Source organism: Anomaloglossus baeobatrachus, chromosome 1 (genome assembly GCF_048569485.1).
Source record: "Anomaloglossus baeobatrachus isolate aAnoBae1 chromosome 1, aAnoBae1.hap1, whole genome shotgun sequence".
Classification (NCBI taxonomy): Eukaryota; Metazoa; Chordata; class Amphibia; order Anura; family Aromobatidae; genus Anomaloglossus; species Anomaloglossus baeobatrachus.
Genome location: NC_134353.1, coordinates 966283070 through 966306451, shown reverse-complemented (window position 1 = coordinate 966306451; position 23382 = coordinate 966283070). Strand labels below are relative to the sequence as shown.

General features: G+C 48.9%; 1 protein-coding gene across 1 annotated transcript in view; it reads right to left on the bottom strand.

Annotated features, from left to right (window-relative positions):
• The window catches only part of LOC142263491 (uncharacterized), a 325147-nt gene that overhangs the window by 137805 nt on the left and 163960 nt on the right, over nucleotides 1–23382 (bottom strand). The window contains 4 exon segments of the mRNA XM_075332232.1: nucleotides 8515–8623; nucleotides 16702–16799; nucleotides 17479–17557; nucleotides 17635–17732. Coding sequence (XP_075188347.1) covers nucleotides 8515–8623; nucleotides 16702–16799; nucleotides 17479–17557; nucleotides 17635–17732 — 384 coding nt within the window.

The window sequence follows — 23382 nt, the reverse complement described above, 5'->3', positions numbered from 1 at the left end:
GTCTCTTTACGACAGACATGAGGCCTTTCACGAGACTTGGTTCTCCTGGATCGAGTTTAAATACTCTAACGACTACGGCACATGGATACCCCCAATCATGATTGAGGGGGGCCCCATGGATGCCGTGGGACAGAGGTGCTCTGAGAGGATGGATCCCTGCTTTGTGTTTGTTCGTGTCCCAGTGTCTTTCCCTTCCTTCCCCCTTATGTATCCCCCCCCCCCGCTCGTTTCTCGCTAAACCTTTCTTGTCTTACTCGTTTCTTTTTTCTCTCTTTCTTAATCTACCCGGGTATTCCCGTACTATAAAACCTTTGGTAAACATGGAGAGGTCAAAATGTTGAAAATATTTATGTGCCACAGTTAGTCTGTTATACAATGCTATACAATGGTTGTGAAATGTATTGCAATTGATCCAGGCTGGAATGATTCCATGTTTATGGTTAAATAAAGAATTTAAAAAAAAAAAATTGAATTAGTTGAAAGCAGATGAATCTATTACTGCATTTATATTGCCGAGTGTATATTAATGGAGCTGCTTAATAAAGAGAATATGTCAACTTGAAGAAAAAAAAAAAAGAAATCCATACTACGTTTTTGGTCATATATGCAGTTGTGCCCCAGTGTGTTCCCACTGATGAACCTTAGCAGAGGACATTGCTGATATTCCTGTGGAAACCTTTTCCCTTCACTTTTGCATGTTTTTTTTGCTGTTCCTAGTATACACTTTATTAGACCATATAGACTGCTCACTATTAGTCCTGGTGGACTAATAGTGAGGTCCTGGTGGACAGTGAATATTTTTCTGCCTATGGCAGTTGCTGCTTAGCCTAGTTTTGAGATAATCTCACTTGTACGTTATCCTGCCTGGTATCTAGCACAAGAGTTCCCTGATAGAGAGGGTGGAGGATCATGTGGTCCTAAGGGGACGTTGATCATCAGGAGTTGGCGTATATTAGGGTTTTTGTTGGCAGCACCCAGTAATCCTTTGTGTCTTAGTTTGCAGGGTCTGACAGGAGATAGGGATACGCTGGAGGCTCGACCCTGACCACCATCAGGTCTACCGTCGGGATGAGGGAGAGTCCAGGGCCCCCAGTTACAGGGTCAGCACAGGAGAGGTAGAGTAGATACGCTCCACTGCTGTTTCTAGTTGTGTATATAGTCAGGGGGTGCTGCTTGCTAGTTTCCAAACACTCTTGTGCACTTTTCTCTTTCCCCGGGGTTTTAGGGGGATCTTAGTTTTTAGAATTTGAGTGCTCTCGCGACCCCTGGTTTCTCTCCTGACCCCAAGTTACACCCATAGCTCTTTCTTACAAACCTGGATATAGTCCTTTGTATCAGGTCTCCGAGAGCCCATATGCAGACTACAGCTGGTAACTCCTGAATACAGAGTGAAGGACCAAGACACCCTCCTTCAAGTGGCAAGACGTATGGAGATGAATCCAGCAGCTTACAAGATCACCCTACATACAGATGTGCTGCATCCACAGGCACCTGGAGAGTATCATCAGGTCATCTCCAGCCCAGAAGTCATTCTACCTGTTTACCATGGAGGAAGACAGCAGCCCTTTGAATACTACTCAGCCAGACTGAACACCTACCTAAAGCACCAGTTGCCCGTATGACATCACTGCCCCCTGACAAAGTCACCATCTCCCTGTGTGCGGTCCTTAATCCTGCTAAACCTCTCCCTCTTCCAAGGGGAAAGTGTCCCAGCTGACACCTTGGTGGAAGAGGTAGTCGACTCTGGCATAGCTGAGGCAGGAAACTCTGGAATCGATGTGTCTGGATCAAGATGTGCATCAAGAAGACGGTTCCACACGGGTATGGTGGTGGTAGCAGAAGATGCTCTGCTGATAGGCATGCGGGTAGCGACTGCTCTGTCTGCAAAAGAAGCAGAGGTATGTGCTCTCACTGAAGCCTGCAAGCAACTACTGAAGCCTGCAAGCAACCAATATCTACTCTGTATGGAAGACAAGTGACTTGATCACTGAAAATGGAACTGTACGCCGCCGTGAGGCCATAGAAGAAATTATTATTATTATTATTATTATTGTTTATTTATAGAGCACCATTGATTCCATGGTGCTGTACATGAGGGGGTTACATACAGAATACATGTACACGTTACAATAGACAGACTAGCACAGGGGGAAGAGGGCCCTGCCCTTGCGGGCTTACATCCTAAAGGATTTTGGGGAGGAGACAGTAGGTGGGGTGTAGGTGGGGGCGGCAGCTCCGCACGGTGGTGGGGCGGCAGCTCCGCACGGTGGTGGGGCGGCAGCTCCGCACGGTGGTGGGGCGGCAGCTCCGCACGGTGGTTGGGGCGGCAGCTCCGCACGGTGGTGGGGCGGCAGCTCCGCACGGTGGTGGGGCGGCAGCTCCGCACGGTGGTGGGGCGGCAGCTCCGCACGGTGGTGGGGCGGCAGCTCCGCACGGTGGTGGGGCGGCAGCTCCGCACGGTGGTGGGGCGGCAGCTCCGCACGGTGGTGGGGCGGCAGCTCCGCACGGTGGTGAAGCAGTGAGGTCATTGAAGGTTATAGGCATTTCTGAACAGATGAGTCTTTAGGTTCCGTTTGAAGCTTGCGAGTGTAGTAGATAGTCTGACGTGTTGAGGCAGTGAGTTCCAGGAGACTGGGGATGCTCGGGAGAAGTCTTGGAGTCGGTTGCATGAGGAGCGAATGAGAGAGGAGGATAGAAGGAGATCTTGGGAGGACCGGAGGTTACGTTTTGGAGTGTAGCGAGAGATTAGTTCAGAGATATATGGAGGAGACAGATTATGGATAGCTTTGTAGGTCAGTGTTAGTAATTTGAATTGGATACGGTGGAAGATTGGGAGCCAGTGGAGGGACTTGCAGAGAGGAGAAGCGGGGTGGTATTGAGGAGAGAGGTGGATCAGTCGGGCAGCAGAGTTAAGGATGGACTGGAGAGGGGCGAGTGTGTTAGCAGGGAGACCACAGAGGAGGATGTTGCAGTAGTCGATGCGGGAGATTATGAGGGCGTGCACTAGAATTTTTGTAGATTGGGGATTGAGAAAAGGGCGGATTCTGGAGATATTTTTGAGTTGAAAACGGCAGGAGGTGGTGAGGGATTGGATGTGCGGTATGAAGGAAATGATGGAAGCTTTGCTATTGCCAGACAGAGTCGCGGTGAGCAGGGTTGAGGCCTACATTGGAGGAATCAAGGGGAGCAGTGAGAAGTGCCCTCACTTACAGAACATCCAAAGAAGCCCCAAGACCACTTACCAAAGAAACAGTCAGTCAATCTGTGCTTTTTGAATGACCCCAATGTGAAGAAGAAAGGAAAGATGGAAAGTCTTGAGAAAACATTGTCCTGACCCTACAAGAGCAAGTCTCAGAAGAAGAAGAGGACTGAGATAGGGTGCAGCTGTGGGCTCCCGGAGACCATGGGAAGTGACTAGTGACCTGCTTCACTGCCAGCCAAAGAAATATGGCAGGCCTTAGACACAGAACTGACTCTACACACCCCAGACCAGCCACAGAATAGAGGGAAGGTTGGGAGGATGGGACAGTGTAGAAAGCAAGGGCATGAGAGTCTTCCCCTTGCATTCCCCCTTGTTCAGTGTCAGACACACCCCAGCAGGGACCATTAAGTTGAGACCCTATGAAATCCTGTTTAGAAGAACCCCCAGATACGTCAACTAAGCTTGTTTGTTTAACTAAACATTTGCCTAATATATGTTTTTGAGTTTTCTCCTCCAGATCCAACCAGATCTAGATTTTTCTCTCTCTCTCTTTTCTCAATCTCTCTTTCTCTCTTCTCAATCTTTCTCTCTCTTCTTCTCTCTCTCTCTCTCTCTCATCTCAATCTTCTCTCTTTTCTCTCTCTCTTTCTTACGAAGATCCATGCATCTCACTACAAAAGATGGCGGACCTGGGACCAGGAGATGGCTGTCTTCCCTCTTCTACCCAATAATTGTGCCAAGAAGATGATATCCAAGCTTGTGGACCAGAAGATGACTGTGCATTCCACCTTTGATGATGTCCCACCATTACCGCCTGAGGACTGAGGAGCATGAGACTCTGAGTGAAACCAACCCTGATAAATATGAGCTAATTATCAGACTACCATCACGTTCCCCCTTTCTTGAATAACGTGTGCCAGCGGAACATAGCCATGAGGACAGTCTAGAGAATACGGTCAGGATCTGGCTTCCTATGCATAGTCTGTTGGGTGGGGAGATTCATCCACAAGGAATGGGTTATCTCGTATGTGAGTGAGGTAACCATCGGCATTAGGACAGATCAATAGACTCAGAAAAAGTAAGGAAAGACTTTTGGCTATCTCCAAAGGGGGGACTGTTACGGACAAGATTATGAACTATTATGAGTATATAAGAGTTATATGGAGATATCCAAAAACCAGGATTTAAGATGCTGTTTGAGACTGTGTACCACATCTAGTTCTGCATTTTTGACATAAGACTCAGACAGTCTCTACTTTCATGTGATGAGTGAATCATGCTGACATTGCTTAATATAAATGGAGGAAGCAAGCACATTACAGGATATTGTATATCACAGAATAAGCTGTTCTACTTTATCCAATAGGATAGACGTGTTACGTATTCTTGGCTCCTAGCCAAGAACTGCTTTTTAATATTTGTCCAACTTCCGTATTAAATCAGTCTTACTTTCTTTTCATGTCCGAGTACGTCTCTGGTGTCTATGAAAGAGAGTGGTATGCATGCTACCACAAGTGACTCATAATTTGGAGCAGACAAATTTAAGGGGGATGCACAATTAGATTGCATCACAGTAAATTTATGGACCGCCTTATCACTATGCCCTCAGACACACCAAGAGGAACTTATCCTTGCAATGTAAAGAGCTGCAAAACCTGCCCTCATGTAGAGACCAAAGACCGGATACAGATCCCTAACACACAGAAAGACTATCAAATTCCTGGGACATTCACATGTTCCTCTTCCAACATGGTGTACTTAATCCTGTCCACCTATATGTCCTATTGGGGGCCTCTACGTTGGAGAAACAGGACTGAGAGCAAGGATGAGATCTCACCGCCACACAATTAGAGACAAAAAAATCCATTTACCTGTGGCCAAACATTTTTGCGCTTCAGGACACAACATAAACCATATGAAAGTTGTTGCACTAAAAGGCAACTTCAGATCACAGAGCCATCGCAGGGTCTGGGAATACAAATTCATTAAAATGTTTAACTCTGTGGACACAGGACTTAACCTGTCAGGAGGATTTATGGCCCATTACAAAATCTGAGGAGTCTGCTCCAGAGGCTCACCAGACCTCGGATCCTACATGGATATTGGGACAATAAAACTCTCACACCACTAATCAAAGCTAATTAAGGATTCACTTTCTAAGCTCAGTGTTTGTTTATTTAAATGTCTTTTATTATGCCATCCCTCTGCTCTGTTTGTGCATATATTTGTGTTTCTTCAGATATTTGTCATACCATGCCTGATGAAGGGACCTGAGATGTCTCGGCTTGCTTTGTAACATCACTTTATTTTATTTTAGTTAGCCATTAAAAGGTATCACAAGATTATAATTTTGTTCCTCTCACTGAGAACATTCAATAGCAAGGCCTTGATCACACAGCAAAATTTCTACTGCATAAAAACATTTGCAGCAGAATCCGCTGGAAAATATGGAGCATTTAGTGCGGATCTGTAGATGTCACCCTTTTAATTGGAATGTATTTGCACCAGATCCACACCATAGACCCTGTGCACACGCTGCATTTTTCTCACTTTTTTGAGTGCACATTTGTCACAAAGTCAGTGAGAATCCTGACGCCTCGTGCACACATTGTGTCCTGGCAGATTTGGTGCAGAAAATAATCTGCAGCGTCAATTCTTCCTGCGTTTTTCCAGTATTTCACCCCAGAGCACTAGAAAAGCTCAAATAAAAACACATCAGAAACACACGTTTTGCTGCTGCCAATAGATGAGGAAATGGTGCAGAAATTTCTGCACCCAAATACTGAAGGTGTGCACATGGCCGAATGCTCCACATTGTCCAGCGGCTTCTGCTGCAGAGGTTGTGGGATCACAAGCAGCCGACCCTTGACTATCAGTAAATTGGTCTCTTCAGCTGCAGTGACACATCCCATGATAATTAGGTTTCCCCTGTGGCCTCAAAATAAAAATCACACCTGCAGAGTGTTAGGAAAAAAAAAAGTCCAACAACCATAAGAGTTTTTCTCAACTTTTTTTTTTTTTTACATATACACTTTGCAGGCCTAAAATTTTGTTTTGAGGCCACAGGGGAACCTAATTTTTGGGTGATGTGTTGTGAATACATTTTCCAGTTTGGGGGCTCCCTCTTGTGGTCAGTGCTGGTAGTGCAGTTGATGTGTGGAAGGAAAGCCACGCACCTGTAGAGGACTGGCAATCAGGGTCAGATTGGGACTATAACTATACAACTGAGTAGTTTTCTCCTGTTACTTGCCGCTGCTCAATGGTCTCCTGTGTGTTAAGGACATTCTGTAACCAGCCCTTCTCACTACCAGAATGTCTCTCAGATAAGTGGTCTTTGTGCCTCTGTTGTTTGTTTTCTACTTTCTTGTTGCTTTTTCTGCTTTGATACTAATGCTTGATTTCTACTTTGTCTGTGTGGAGTTCTTGGTGGAATAGGATCATTCACTGCTGGGAGTGTCTGTATACTTAGCTCCATGATTCTGCAAGGTATTGTGTTTGTCATGCTTGGTATTAATTTTTGGATACCAGTAACATCAGAGTGCTGATACAGTGGGGGAGAGGTTGTGTGACCTCAGGATTTTTCCATATCAGAAGTGCTGGTATTTATTAGGGTTTTTTTACGGTTGCAGACAGTTGCTCTTTCCTATCCTTTTCTATAAAGATAGTTTGGGCCTCATCTTTGCTGAATCTGTCTTTTCTAACTTTGTATTGTGTTTTTCTATATCACCGTAGCCTTTACATGTGGGGGGCTATCTATCTTTGGCGACTGCTCCGAGGCAGATTAGCTTTCTTATATCTCTATCTGTGAGAATATTTAGTTCTCTGGCTGTGTCGAGACGACTAGGTCATCATAGGCTCGTCCCACGGCTACTTCTAGTTGTGTGTCAGGATTAGGTCTGCAGTCCGTTAAGGTTCCAGCCACTCTGTTACTATTTGGGATTCCGCATTTTTTGATCCTCCTCAGTCCCTGAATGATAACAGGGATGTGTGACTCTGCAGCAGCTGAAGGGTCAGAAGTTTCTCACCCCATCAATAGTTGACCATCAAAGGCAGGGGCATCACTAGAGTCAAAGGTCCAGGGCTCCAGCGCCGAACTTCATGCACGGAGCCCCGGATCTCCTGCAACCACCACATTCAACTGTGTCAGTGTCATGTTGCCACCGACAGAGTTCAATCCTGTGACAGAACGGAGCCAAAGCCAATGCCTCCATCACTTCACATCTCCTAAACCGCACACCGCTATAGACCTGCGGCTTACAAAACGCCACTGTGACGAGGTGATGCGGAGTCGGGGATCACGATTAGGCAAGTGCAAACGTGTGTGTGTGTGTGTGTGGTTTGTGATGTGCAGGAGGCTCCTGCAGTATACAGGGGACTGTGTGTGGGGGGCTCCTGCTGTATACACGGGACTGTGTGCAGGGGGCTCCTGCTGTATACACGGGACTGTGTGCAGGGGGCTCCTGCTGTATACACGGGACTGTGTGCGGGGGGCTCCTGCTGTATACATTATGTATATGGTAGATATATGATGGTATTACATCTGTGATGTGCTGTCACCTCCCTGGTGCCCTCCGCTGCCTCCACCTGAGACCTGTGTGCTGGTTCTTCCTACATCCCACATGTCCTCCATAGCAGCACAGGGACGGCATCCGCACGTCTGATCCAGACCTCCATAGCTTCTGACTTACCATAGGGCTGTGGAGGCAGAAGGAGCAGAACGCCGGTCTCAGTGTGGGGGGAAACAGAGGGGACAGGTAGGACGAGTCTACATGTGACATGTCAGTGCCGGGGCAGAGAGCGGCGACATCACTGAAGTCCACAGGACAGGGAGCGTCACAGCCGGCAACACCAGCTCAGACATTTATATGTACGAGGGTAAGGAAAAGATGGACGTAACATATGGAAATGATAATAAAAGAGGATAATTAGGAAAATTACACATCCGCTTCCTACATAATTAATCAGAGGTGCGGAGGCCGCGATATTCCCCGGTGCTCAGCCGGACTCTGTACAGGAGCAGCTGCGCCATCACCGGACGCTTCTGCTGTGATGTGGACGGCGGATAAAGCTTTACTGCGAGGACCGGAGACTCACACACGATATCAACCGCCCGTTCTCAACCCCCGCCTGGCCATCGTCACCCCCTGCCCGGCCATCGTCACCCCCCCATCATCACCCCCGCCCGTTCTCAATCCCCGCCTGGCCATCGTCACCCCCTGCCCGCCCATCGTCACCTGCCCATCATCACCCCCCCGCACCGTCGTCTTCCCCCCCCCTCACCCGGCCATCATTACCCGCCTGTCATTACACACCTGTGGAAACCTCTCCTGGACTCTCCTCCTTCCCGTCACTCACACTCGGCTGATCCCCCCTCGTCATCGCTTCTTCTTCCTCCAGTTTAATATTAGTCGAATCTTCCCCCTGATATATCAGATGTAACAATCAGCACAATACAAGAAACCTCCAATATCTATGACACCTACGACTGCAGGAGCAGAATTGTCCCCCATATACAGTTGTGCTCAAAAGTTTACACACCCCGGCAGATTTTTTGCTTTCTTGGCCTTTTTTCAGAGAATATGAATGATAACACACAATCTGTTTCCCACTCATGGTTAATGGTCGGGTGAAGCCATTTCTTGTCATCTACTGTGTTTTCTCTAATGACAACCAAAAACATCCAAATGACCCTGATGAAAAGTTCTCACACCCTGGTGATTTTGGCTGATAACATGCATGGAAGGTAACACAAATGGGTGTGAATGGCTAATAAAGGTAACATCCTCACCTGTGACCTGTTTGCTTGTAGTCAGTGTGTGCATAAAAGCTGAGTGAGTTTCTGGGGTCCAGACAGACTCTGGCATCTTTCCTCCAGCCACTGACGTTTCTGGATTGTGAGTCATGGGGAAAGCAAAAGAATTGTCAAGGAATCTATGGGAAAAGATAGTTGTACTGTATAAAACAGGAAAGGGATACAAAAAGATATCCAAGGAATTGATAATGGCAGACAGCAGTGTTCAAACTGTTATTAACAAACGGAAATCAGGGGCTCTGCAAAAACCAAACCACGATCAGGTAGACCAACAAACATTTCGGCCACAACTGCCAGGAAAATTGTTCAGGATGCAAAGAAAAACCCACAAAGAAACTCAGCTGAAATCCAGGAGTCACTGAAACCTAGCAGTGCGGTTGCTTCAAGAGTCACAATAAGGAGGCACTTGAAGAAAGATGATTATTACTTACCGGTAATTGGATTTTCCAGAGCCACTAGCACCGCACGTGAGCGAGTGTATCCGCCCCAGGCACAGAAAAGGGACGGCACCTCTCCAAAACCCCAGTGTGTTTAAAGAACAGTAGAAGTAACCGCCTTATTAACAGACATATCCATCACCAAACGGGAGAAGCCCCCTTGTGCTGTACATAGCTCATACACCATGAGGTCTATAATAGAAATAGGTGTGTTTGTTTTTTTGGTTTATTTTTTGTTTTTTAATAACATACTTATGAAAGCAGGGAGGGAACTAGCACGGTGCGGTCATGGCTCTGAAAAATCCAATTACCGGTAAGTAATTATCTTTTCCTATCCCATGACGGCACCGTACGTGAGAGACTAAAATAGAAGCATGCAAGGGTGGGACCACCGCCGATAGCACCTCTCTCCCAAAAGGATAGATCCGAAAGCCCCAAATCCAAACAGTAGTGCTTGAAAAAGGTGGAGGGTGATGACCCCACTGCGGCCTTACAGATCTGCTCCACTGAGGCATTTGCCCTTTCTGCCCAGGAAGTAGATATAGCCTTAGTAGAATGGGCCCTAATCACCTGAGGGGGGGGGCTGTCCTGAGTATGCCCAACTAATGGCCTCCCTTACCCATCTAGCAATAGTGGACCTGGTAGTCGCTCTCCCTTTATTCGGACCGCCAAAGAGATTAAACATGGCGGAAGATTTCCAAATACCTGAGGACGCTTCTCCTGACGTCTAAGGAATGGAAGACCTGCTCCCCCTGTGAGCTAGGATTTTCACAGAAGGAAGGCAAAACAATCTCCAGCCCCCTATGAAATTTGGAATTGAAGGCTGGGTCTGGCTTAAATACTATCCTGTCATCCAGAATAGTGATAAATGGAGGGGTAATGGACATGGATTGCAATTCACAAATACGCCTGGCTGAGGTTCATGCCACCAATAAAGCTACCTTAGGGGTGAGGGATTTGATGGAGGCCGAAGTGATGGGTTCAAATGGGGGTCTTATGAGGGTATTCAGTACGAAATTAAGATCCCAGGGGGCTATCTTAGGACCCACCAGTGGCCTAGATGTAAATGAGGCCCTGATGAACCTGCGCAACCAAGGATGGTCTGCAATTTTCCTGTCAAAGAGTGCGCATAAAGCTGATACTTGTACATTTAGTGTACTGGTAGACAGACCCCTTTCAATGTCTTTTTGCAGAAATTCCAACACTTCCGACAGAGGGACCTTGCGGCTTCCCCAATAGTCTACGTTCCGAGAATTCAAGGAATTTATCCCACAATGCAGCATATTTGGTAGAGGTTACTTGTTTCCTGCTACTGAGAATCGTGGACACTAAGTTTGGTGAGAACCTCCTGGCCATCAGAAGGCCCCTTTCAAGTTCCAGGCTGTTCGGTGTAACCTTTCCACTTGAGGATAAAGCGTCAGCCCCTGAGAGAGAAGATCGTGTGTGTCTCCAGCAGAATCCAGGGTCTGATACAGACAGTATTCTCAGCCATGTAAACCAGGCCCATCTGGGCCAGAAGGAGGCAATCATGAGGACTCTGGCCTTCTCCCTCTGAATTTTCCTTGACACTAGTGGAAAGGATTGAAAGGCGTATGGCAATTGGAAGTCCATGTCTGCAGAAGTGAGACTATTCCCTCCGGTCCTCCCCTCGGACCTAGGGAAAAGCATCTGTCTGTCGATTCCCTTGATTTGCAAACAAATCTATTTCTCGTGTACCCCAGAGTCTACACAGATCTGATGGAAAAACGTCCTGGTTCAAAGTCCATTCTGTTTGGCTTAATCTGTGACGGCTCAGGTAGTTGGGTACGATGTTGTCTGAACCCTTGACATGACGTGCCTTGAGTGGTCGCAGGTTCTCCTCTGCTCTCCTGAAAATCTTCTGTCTCCATCATCAGAGATCTCGACCTGGTGTCGCTTTTATGATTCAGGTAGGCCACGACCGTGCTGCTGTCTGACAAGATAAGTACATTTTCTCCTGCAATGTCTTCCAGAACTACCTGTATCACTTTCACTGCTGTCAGCTAATTCAAGTCCGAGGAGCCGTCCCTGAAGGCTAGGTCCCACTCCCCCTGTAGGTATTGATCTTTCAGATGGGCTCCCCAACACATTGGGCTTGCGTCCGTGGTGATAACTACTGGATGCTTATCTGTTATGATCCGGAACCATGGAAGACCACCATAAATCATTGGTAAAAGATGACAAGAGCATTGGCAACTAATCTGGCCGCCATCCCCTTACTAACCATCACAACTAGAAGTAGCCGAGGGGTGAACTAACATCCTGTGCAACGCGAACCCAGCCGGAGAACTAGCTATCCTAAAGGAAGGAAAGATGAATAACTCTCTGCCTCAGAAATAGACCGTAAAGGTATAGCAAGCTCCCCACATTCAAAGACTGCGGTGATATAGGAAAACAAAATACACAGAAAGATGATAGGAGTAGCAAAAGGTGAAGCCCTTTTGACTAAATAGGACAGGAAAGGGACTGATGGTGGCCAGAGAAAAACCCTACAAAAATCCAACAACCTGATAGTTCAAAAAAGCCCTCAGATCGCTAGATCTGAACTCCGTCCTATACCAGGCGCTCTTGTCAATGAACAGAAAGCAGGAATCAGTACAAATTCAAGGAGCAACAAATACATGGACTTATAGGAGCAATACTCCAAACATAGCTGCAGGGAGCTTCCCTGCTAAGCAACAGAGAGGGAAGATCCCTGCATGCAAATAAACTGAAAACAACCACAGTAAATGACAAACTTAGATAAGAACAAAAAGAACCAAACAAAAATAAAGAGCCAAGAACTTATCTGGGGTAGATGTGGTCTGGAGAAGGATGAAGCAGGCTGGTGAACAAAGAACAACTGACATTTTAAATAAGCAGAGAGTTAGCAATGGAAACGCCCATTGCTCAACACACTTGGTCTCTGTCCAAACCATTCCTTGCAACAAGAGGGAGCCTCACAGCAGCCAAAGCATAACTGACATTCACAACATTTGTCGTTCCAGGGAACTCCGTTCCTCAGATTCTGCTCGTCCCGCCACCAATCCAGCAATATGAGGACCTGGTCTGACAGAAGGAACTTGTGTTCCAGGTCCAGATCCACTGCTTGAACAGCCAAGATCTGCCCCTGAAGGCTTCTGGTGTGGAACTGAGCCAATTGGACTGCAGGAATCGTGGATGTTAGGGAACCTAACAAAGACATTGCTAGCCTCAGTGACATGTTCGGTCGTTCCTGTGCTGATAGGACCTTTTGTTTTAGTTTTATTATTCTTTCCGTCGGGAGGAAACGATATTGACGCACAGAGTCCAGAGTGATGCCCAAAAATATGTGAACTTGGGCGGGGTGCTATTTTGATTTTGCTTCGAGATCGGATAGGACTGAGGAGACTTGGTTGACGGCCACCAAACAATCCCTTTCTGACTTTCCCACGATTACAAAGTCGTCCTTTTAGAATATCCTTTTTCTTCAAACAGAATGCTACATCCGCCACAATCTTGGTGAAAACCCTCGGGGCTGCTGAAATGCTGAACGCGAGGCACTGGTACTGCAGGTGAGTCAGTTCCCCTTTATGTTTACTGCCAGCCTTAGATATTTTTGGTGTTCTTTGTGGATCGGGACATGGCAGTATGTATCTGTCGGGTCTACCATCGCCATATAGCAGAGGGGGAATAGTAGTCCCACTGCTGACTTCAGGGTCTCCATATTGAACCTCTCCACTACCAAATAGCGGTTCAGAGATCTTAAATTGAAGATGGTCCGAAAGGACCCATCGGGTTTTTTTGTTATCAGGAATAGGTTGCTGTAATACCTCGCTCCCCAATCTGACTCTGGCACACTGATTAAAACCTATTTTTCCAATAAGGAGAGGACTTCCCGCGTTGTAGAGGGAGGGAAGAAAAGGTCAGCCTGAGACCCAGGGAGACAGTATGTAGAACCCAAGCCAAGGCTAAAAGAGCCTTCCACGGGGGAAAAACTGACTTAACCTTCCTCCCACCTGGGACTTGGCGTCATTGCCTCTTATAGGTTCCTTTATGGAGGCCTTGTTAAATAGAAAATCTTTTGTGTGAGCCTTATCGTGTGCCAAAGGGTGCCCCCTGTTATCCTTTTGGCTCTTTCTACCCCCTCTACCTCCTGAACTTAGAAAGGAACCTCTGACCCTGGACCCAGAGAGGGTGGGGAATGTTTGGTTTTTGTCCGCTGCCTTTTCCAGAATCTCATCTAAGGCCACTCCAAATATATACTCTCCGTGGCACGGCACCCCGCATAATTTCATTTTTGATTGGAAGTCTGCGTTCCAAGTTTAAGCCATAACGCCCACCTACTGGAATTAGAAAGTGCACAGGCGGCTAATCTGACCCCATCCACCGAAGCATTGGCAAGGAAATTTGCTGCCTTCTGAATAGTGGGCAGGGCCTCTAATAATCTTCCCCTAGCATCTGTCCCTAATCTGGACCTCCAATTCCTGGAGCCATTTCACGAGGCACCTTGCGGTACAGGAGGCAGCGATGTTAGGTTTGAACGATCCCGCTGCAGCTTCGCAGGTTCCTTAAAGGAAAGCATCTACTTTCTTGTCCAGAGGATCTTTAAGGGAACCTAAATCTTTGAATGACAGAGCTATAGTTTTCAAGATCTTGGAAATCGCAGCATCTATTTTGGGCGCTTTTTCCCAAGACTTGCATAACTCCTCAGGGAAGGGGTATTTCCTTTCAAGGATTTGGGGTACAGATACCTTCCTGATCGTTTTTTTCCATTCCTTGTTATGCTGAGTAGATTTTTATGGACTGGGAAGACTCCATGCTTACGCTCCTCTAGATTGCTAAACAAGGAGTCCTGGACTGATCGCTGCTTTTTCGGGGATTCCACCCCCATAGTTGCTCTTATGATTTTTAGGAGTTTGCCCGTGTCCTATGCCAGAAAGCATGTTTGATCATAATCCTCATCAGATGATGATGATTCAAATGTTGACACCAATAATCCCGGCTCCTCCCTGTCTTCCTGAGAGCTATCTTCAGATGGAGACTGAGCTTTACTGGTGGATGCAGCGGGGGCTCCTACAAGACTCAGCTCCCTCTTCACTGTATTTTTAACCTTGTCCTTGATTAAGGACCTAATTTCCTGAAACATGCCCAGATATTCCTCCGCCACTGTCTTTTCAATAGATGGTTCGCAGAGCTTCTTTTCGGATGATCGTGGTCGGGACTTCTTATACAAACACACATGCCCTATGTTTGGTTTTTGCTACCGCTTTCTTGACCTGAATTTATTAGGGACAAAAAGAACACAGAGACAAGCCTCCAAACAGCCCAGAGACAAGCCTCCAAACAGCCCAGAGACAAGCCTCCAAACAGCCCAGAGACAAGCCTCCAAACAGCCCAGAGACAAGCCTCCAAACAGCCCAGAGACAAGCCTCCAAACAGCCCAGAGACAAGCCTCCAAACAGCCCAGAGACAAGCCTCCAAACAGCCCAGAGACAAGCCTCCAAACAGCCCAGAGACAAGCCTCCAAACAGCCCAGAGACAAGCCTCCAAACAGAACAGAGACAAGCCTCCAAACAGCCCAGAGACAAGCCTCCAAACAGCCCAGAGACAAGCCTCCAAACAGCCCAGAGACAAGCCTCCAAACAGCCCAGAGACAAGCCTCCAAACAGCCCAGAGACAAGCCTCCAAACAGCCCAGAGACAAGCCTCCAAACAGCCCAGAGACAAGCCTCCAAACAGCCCAGAGACAAGCCTCCAAACAGCCCAGAGACAAGCCTCCAAACAGCCCAGAGACAAGCCTCCAAACAGCCCAGAGACAAGCCTCCAAACAGCCCAGAGACAAGCCTCCAAACAGCCCAGAGACAAGCCTCCAAACAGCCCAGAGACAAGCCTCCAAACAGCCCAGAGACAAGCCTCCAACCAGCCCAGAGACAAGCCTCCAAACAGCCCAGAGACAAGCCTCCAAACAGCCCAGAGACAAGCCTCCAAACAGCCCAGAGACAAGCCTCCAAACAGCCCAGAGACAAGCCTCCAAACAGCCCAGAGACAAGCCTCCAAACAGCCCAGAGACAAGCCTCCAAACAGCCCAGAGACAAGCCTCCAAACAGCAGAGACAAGCCTCCAAACAGCACAGAGACAAGCCTCCAAACAGCACAGAGATAAGCCTCCAAACAGCACAGAGATAAGCCTCCAAACAGCCCAGAAACAAGCCTCCAAACAGCCCAGAGACAAGCCTCCAAACAGCCCAGAGACAAGCCTCCAAACAGCCCAGAGACAAGCCTCCAAACAGCCCAGAGACAAGCCTCGAAACAGCCCAGAGACAAGCCTCGAAACAGCCCAGAGACAAGCCTCCAAACAGCCCAGAGACAAGCCTCCAAACAGCCCAGAGACAAGCCTCCAAACAGCCCAGAGACAAGCCTCCAAACAGCCCAGAGACAAGCCTCCAAACAGCCCAGACACAAGCCTCCAAACAGCCCAGACACAAGCCTCCAAACAGCCCAGACACAAGCCTCCAAACAGCCCAGACACAAGCCTCCAAACAGCAAAGAGACAAGCGTCCAAATGTCTGGAACAAGGTAATTTGGAAAGATGAGAACAAGATTGAAATTTTTGGCCACAACCATAAACGTTACTTTTGGAGAGGAGTCAACAAAGCCTATGATGAAACAAACTCCATTCCTACTAAAAAGCACGAAAGTGGATCGCTGATGATGTGGGGATGTGTGAGCTAAAAAGGCACAGGAAACTTGGTCAAAGTTGAAGGAAAGATTAATGCAGCACATTATCAGCAAATACTGGAGGCAAATTTGCACTCATTACCCCCGGAAGCTGCGCATGGGACGTACTTGGACATTCCAACATGACAACGATCCAAACCACAAGGCCAAGTCGACCTGTCATTGGCTACAGCAGATCAAAGTGAAGGTTCTGGAGTGGCCATCTCAGTCTCCTGACCTCAATATCATTCACTCTGGGGGAACTCAAGCAAAGCACAGGTCATGCAAGAAAGCCCATGAATTTACAAGAACTAGAGGCGCCAAGGAGAATGGGCAGCTTCACCATCTGACCAAGAAGAATGGGCAGCTTACCATCTGACCAAGAAGAATGGGCAGCTTACCATCTGTGAAAATAAAGAGCCTCATCTACAACTACCACAAAAGACTTCAAGCTGTTATTGATGTTCGAGAGGGCAATACACGGTAGTAAGAACTGGGGGATGGGAACTTTTGAGCACAACTGTACAGATCTGGTCCAGGGCTCAGCGCCATCTACCTGATGAGTCTCCGGGACATTGTGCTTCTCCTCTGGACAGTCCTGGGGATACAGAGGACGGGGACATCTCGCTGGGGGATTTGTTTCCATGAGTCCATCTGTAGGAAACACACAGTGATGGAATAGATAGATGATGGGGTACTACCGTGTTTTACCCAAACATAAGACCTACCCCAAAAAAAGCCCTAGTTGCGGTTCATCATACTAATAGTATCCTGTATAAGCCTTGGACGGCCATTGCAGGATATGTAACTTTTACTGCTGTACGTTGCCCCATTGTGATTGTGTAAGCCCCGGAAGTTTATAGTCACATGCCGGCTAGTGAATGTAATGGATATTCATCCCCCTCCCCCGCTCATCCCTCTGCGCTGTGTAAGTGATTCAGCCAGGCTGCCATATTACTGCCCGAGAATGGCAGCGCTATGCTCACACTAGCCGGCGGCTCTTCTCCCCCGAGCGTGTCAGTGTGTATTTCTATGAAGAACACTGGCTCAGGTGAGGAGCCACCGGCTGCTCCGAGGATCGCGATACCATCCTTACCAGTAATACGGCATCTGAGTGAATCACTGACGCGGCACAGAGGGGTGGAAGAAGGGGGTAAACATTCATTTTACATTAAAAGGCGATCCAAACTCTGAGACAAATACAAAATAAAGAACATCCCCAGAAAATAAGGCAACTTTTAGAGCCAAAAGTAATATAAGCCCCTGTCTCATTCTCAGAGGAAACACGGTAGTAGGCGACCACAGAACAGACAGGACCGTCTCCCCTCCTCACCCTGCGGATCGGCCCATATAGTGAGCGCCTCCTGTGCTCTATGTATAACGGCAACCTGAATATCCATCAGATCTTCACCCTGAGAAGAAACATGTCAATGAGCTCCGGTCCAATCACTTTATGGTCAGATGTTCTGGAGACGTCAGCGCCATCTACCTGATGAGTCTCCGGGACATTGTGCTTCTCCTCTGGACAGTCCTGGGGACACAGAGGACGGGGACATCTCTCTGGGGGATTTCTCCTCCTGGATCCATCTGTGGAGACACAAAGAGACGGAAAACACAGAGTCATGTGATGAGGAGATGATGGGAGCAGTAACCAGAGAAGACTGCGATGGAGGAGAATATTGTGTATTTCTGTTCTCTGTAAATTGCTTCAAAATATTCTACAATCAGAAAGCGGAAAATTCTTCTAATGATCGTATAATAGAACGACGCGTCAGAGACGTCATCACATCAACCGGAGCCAACAAGAAGCCGCGCCCCTCACCTGATGTCACCGACCGCTGCTCCTCCATCACCACCTCCTCGTACCGCTCCTTGTGTCCTTCCAGATACTCCCACTCCTCCATGGAGAGAAAGACAGCGACGTCCTGACACCTTATAGGAACCTGACAACAACGACACCGACATCACCCAGAATCCTCCAGTGCCTCCTGTATAATGTCCCAGCAGTCACCTCTCCCCTCATCACCCAGAATCCTCCAGTGCTTCCTGTATAATGTCCCAGCAGTCACCTCTCCCCTCATCACCCAGAATCCTCCAGTGCTTCCTGTATAATGTCCCAGCAGTCACCTCTCCCCTCATCACCCAGAATCCTCCAGTGCTTCCTATATAATGTCCCAGCAGTCACCTCTCCCCTCATCACCCAGAATCCTTCAATGCCTCCTGTATAATCTCCCAGCAGTCACCTCTCCCCTCATCACCCAGAATCCTCCAGTGCCTCCTGTATAATGTCCCAGCAGTCACCTCTCCCCTCATCACCCAGAATCCTCCAGTGCTTCCTGTATAATGTCCCAGCAGTCACCTCTCCCCTCATCACCCAGAATCCTCCAGTGCCTCCTGTATAATGTCCCAGCAGTCACCTCTCCCCTCATCACCTGGAATCCTCCAGTGCTTCCTGTATAATGTCCCAGCAGTCACCTCTCCCCTCATCACCCAGAATCCTTCAATGCCTCCTGTATAATCTCCCAGCAGTCACCTCTCCCCTCATCACCCAGAATCCTCCAGTGCCTCCTGTATAATGTCCCAGCAGTCACCTCTCCCCTCATCACCCAGAATCCTCCAGTGCTTCCTGTATAATGTCCCAGCAGTCACCTCTCCCCTCATCACCCAGAATCCTCCAGTGCCTCCTGTATAATGTCCCAGCAGTCACCTCTCCCCTCATCACCTGGAATCCTCCAGTGCTTCCTGTATAATGTCCCAGCAGTCACCTCTCCGCTCATCACCCAGAATCCTCCAGTGCTTCCTGTATAATGTCCCAGCAGTCACCTCTCCCCTCATCACCCAGAATCCTCCAGTGCTTCCTGTATAATGTCCCAGCAGTCACCTCCCCCCTCATCACCCAGAATCCTCCAGTGCTTCCCGTATAATGTCCCAGCAGTCACCTCTCCGGTCATCACCCAGAATCCTCCAGCGCTTCCTGTATAATGTCCCAGCAGTCACCTCTCCCCTCATCACCCAGAATCCTCCAGTGCTTCCTGTATAATGTCCCAGCAGTCACCTCTCCCCTCATCACCCAGAATCCTCCAGCGCTTCCTGTATAATGTCCCAGCAGTCACCTCTCCCCTCATCACCCAGAATCCTCCAGTGCTTCCTGTATAATGTCCCAGCAGTCACCTCTCCCCTCATCACCCAGAATCCTTCAATGCCTCCTGTATAATCTCCCAGCAGTCACCTCTCCCCTCCTCCATGGAGAGAAAGACAGCGACGTCCTGACACCTTATAGGAACCTGACAACAACGACACCGACATCACCCAGAATCCTCCAGTGCTTCCTGTATAATGTCCCAGCAGTCACCTCTCCCCTCATCACCCAGAATCCTCCAGTGCTTCCTATATAATGTCCCAGCAGTCACCTCTCCCCTCATCACCCAGAATCCTTCAATGCCTCCTGTATAATCTCCCAGCAGTCACCTCTCCCCTCATCACCAAGAATCCTCCAGTGCCTCCTGTATAATGTCCCAGCAGTCACCTCTCCCCTCATCACCCAGAATCCTCCAGTGCTTCCTGTATAATGTCCCAGCAGTCACCTCTCCCCTCATCACCCAGAATCCTCCAGTGCCTCCTGTATAATGTCCCAGCAGTCACCTCTCCCCTCATCACCTGGAATCCTCCAGTGCTTCCTGTATAATGTCCCAGCAGTCACCTCTCCGCTCATCACCCAGAATCCTCCAGTGCTTCCTGTATAATGTCCCAGCAGTCACCTCTCCCCTCATCACCCAGAATCCTCCAGTGCTTCCTGTATAATGTCCCAGCAGTCACCTCCCCCCTCATCACCCAGAATCCTCCAGTGCTTCCCGTATAATGTCCCAGCAGTCACCTCTCCGGTCATCACCCAGAATCCTCCAGCGCTTCCTGTATAATGTCCCAGCAGTCACCTCTCCCCTCATCACCCAGAATCCTCCAGTGCTTCCTGTATAATGTCCCAGCAGTCACCTCTCCCCTCATCACCCAGAATCCTTCAATGCCTCCTGTATAATCTCCCAGCAGTCACCTCTCCCCTCATCACCCAGAATCCTCCAGTGCCTCCTGTATAATGTCCCAGCAGTCACCTCTCCCCTCATCACCCAGAATCCTCCAGTGCTTCCTGTATAATGTCCCAGCAGTCACCTCTCCCCTCATCACCCAGAATCCTCCAGTGCCTCCTGTATAATGTCCCAGCAGTCACCTCTCCCCTCATCACCTGGAATCCTCCAGTGCTTCCTGTATAATGTCCCAGCAGTCACCTCTCCGCTCATCACCCAGAATCCTCCAGTGCTTCCTGTATAATGTCCCAGCAGTCACCTCTCCCCTCATCACCCAGAATCCTCCAGTGCCTCCTGTATAATGTCCCAGCAGTCACCTCCCCCCTCATCACCCAGAATCCTCCAGCGCTTCCTGTATAATGTCCCAGCAGTCACCTCTCCCCTCATCACCCAGAATCCTCCAGTGCTTCCCGTGTAATGTCCCAGCAGTCACCTCTCCCCTCATCACCCAGAATCCTCCAGTGCTTCCTGTATAATGTCCAGCAGTCACCTCTCCCCTCATCACCCAGAATCCTCCAGTGCTTCCCGTATAATATCCCAGCAGTCACCTCTCCCCTCATCACCCAGAATCCTCCAGTGCTTCCTGTATAATGTCCCAGCATTCACCTCTCCCCTCATCACCCAGAATCCTCCAGTGCCTCCTGTATAATGTCCCAGCAGTCACCTCTCCCCTCATCACCCAGAATCCTCCACTGCTCCCTGTATAATGTCCCAGCAGTCACCTCTCCCCTCATCACCCAGAATCCTCCAGTGCTTCCTGTATAATATCCCAGCAGTCACCTCTCCCCTCATCACCCAGAATCCTCCAGTGCTTCCTGTATAATGTCCCAGCAGTCACCTCTCCCCTCATCACCCAGAATCCTCCAGTGCTTCCTATATAATATCCCAGCAGTCACCTCTCCCCTCATCACCCAGAATCCTCCAGTGCTTCCTGTATAATGTCCCAGCATTCACCTCTCCCCTCATCACCCAGAATCCTCCAGTGCTTCCTGTATAATGTCCCAGCAGTCACCATTCCCCTCATCACCCAGAATCCTCCAGTGCCTCCTGTATAATGTCCCAGCAGTCACCTCTCCCCTCATCACCCAGAATCCTCCAGTGCTTCCTGTAAAATGTCCCAGCAGTCACCTCTCCGCTCATCACCCAGAATCCTCCAGTGCCTCCTGTATAATGTCCCAGCAGTTATCTCTCCCCTCATCACCCACAATCCTCCAGTGCCTCCTGTATAATGTCCCAGCAGTCACCTCTCCCCTTTTCACCCAGAATCCTCCAGTGCCTCCTGTATAATGTCCCAGCAGTCACCTCTCCGGTCATCACCCAGAATCCTCCAGTGCTTCCTGTATAATGTCCCAGCAGTCACCTCTCCCCTCATCACCCAGAATACTCCAGTGCCTCCTGTATAATGTCCCAGCAGTCACCTTTTTCCTCATCACCCAGAATCCTCCAGTGCCTCCTGTATAATGTCCCAGCAGTCACCTCTCCACGCATCACCCAGAATCCTCCAGTGCTTCCTGTATAATGTCCCAGCAGTCACCTCTCCGGTCATCACCCAGAATCCTCCAGTGCTTCCTGTATAATGTCCCAGCAGTCACCTCTCCCCTCATCACCCAGAATCCTCCAGTACTTCCTGAATAATATCCCAGCAGTCACCTCTCCCCTCATCACCCAGAATCCTCCAGTGCTTCCTGTATAATGTTCCAGCAGTCACCTCTACCCTCAGCACCCAGAATCCTTCAGTGCCTCCTGTATAATGTCCCAGCAGTCACCTCTCCCCTCATCACCCAGAATCCTCCAGTGCTTCCTGTATAATGTCCCAGCAGTCACCTCTCCGCTCATCACCCAGAATCCTCCAGTGCTTCCTGTATAATGTCCCAGCAGTCACCTCTCCGCTCATCACCCAGAATCCTCCAGTGCCTCCTGTATAATGTCCCAGCAGTCACCTCTCCCCTCTTCACCCAGAATCCTCCAGTGCCTCCTGTATAATGTCCCAGCAGTCACCTCTTCCCTCTTCACCCAGAATCCTCCAGTGCCTCCTGTATAATGTCCCAGCACTCACCTCTCCCCTGATCACCGAGAATCCTCCAGTGCTTCCTGTATAATGTCCCAGCAGTCACCTCTCCCCTCATCACCCAGAATCCTCCAGTGTTTCCTGTAAAATGTCCCAGCAGTCACCTCTCCCCTCATCACCCAGAATCCTCAAGTGCCTCCTGTATAATGTCCCAGCAGTCACCTCTCTGCTCATCACCCAGAATCCTCCAGTGCTTCCTGTAAAATGTCCCAGCAGTCACCTCTCCGCTCATCACCCAGAATCCTCCAGTGCCTCCTGTATAATGTCCCAGCAGTCACCTCTCCCCTCTTCACCCAGAATCCTCCAGTGCCTCCTGTATAATGTCCCAGCAGTCACCTCTCCCCTCCTCACCCAGAATCCTCCAGTGCCTCCTGTATAATGTCCCAGCACTCACCTCTCCCCTCATCACCGAGAATCCTCCAGTGCTTCCTGTATAATGTCCCAGCAGTCACCTCTCCCGTCATCACCCAGAATCCTCCAGTGCTTCCTGTATAGTGTCCCAGCAGTCACCTCTCCCCTCAGCACCCAGAATCCTTCAGTGCCTCCTGTATAATGTCCCAGCAGTCACCTCTCCCCTCATCACCCAGAATCCTCCAGTGCTTCCTGTATAATGTCCCAGCAGTCACCTCTCCCCTCATCACCCAGAATCCTCCAGTGCCTCCTGTATAATGTCCCAGCAGTAACCTCTTTCCTTATCACCCAGAATCCTCCAGTGCTTCCTGTATAATGTCCCAGCAGTCACCTCTCCCCTCATCACCCAGAATCCTCCAGTACTTCCTGTATAGTATCCCAGCATTCACCTCTTCCCTCATCACCTAGAATCCTCCAGTACTCCCTGTATAATATCCCAGCAGTCACCTCTCCCCTGATCACCCAGAATCCTCCAGTGCCTCCTGTATAATGTCCCAGCAGTCACCTCTCCGCTAATCACCCAGAATCCTCCAGTGCCTCCTGTATAATGTCCCAGCAGTCACATCTCCCCTCATCACCCAGAATCCTCCAGTGCTTCCTGTATAATGTCCCAGCACTCACCTCTCCGCTCATCACCCAGAATTCTCCAGTGCTTCCTATATAATGTCCCAGCAGTCAC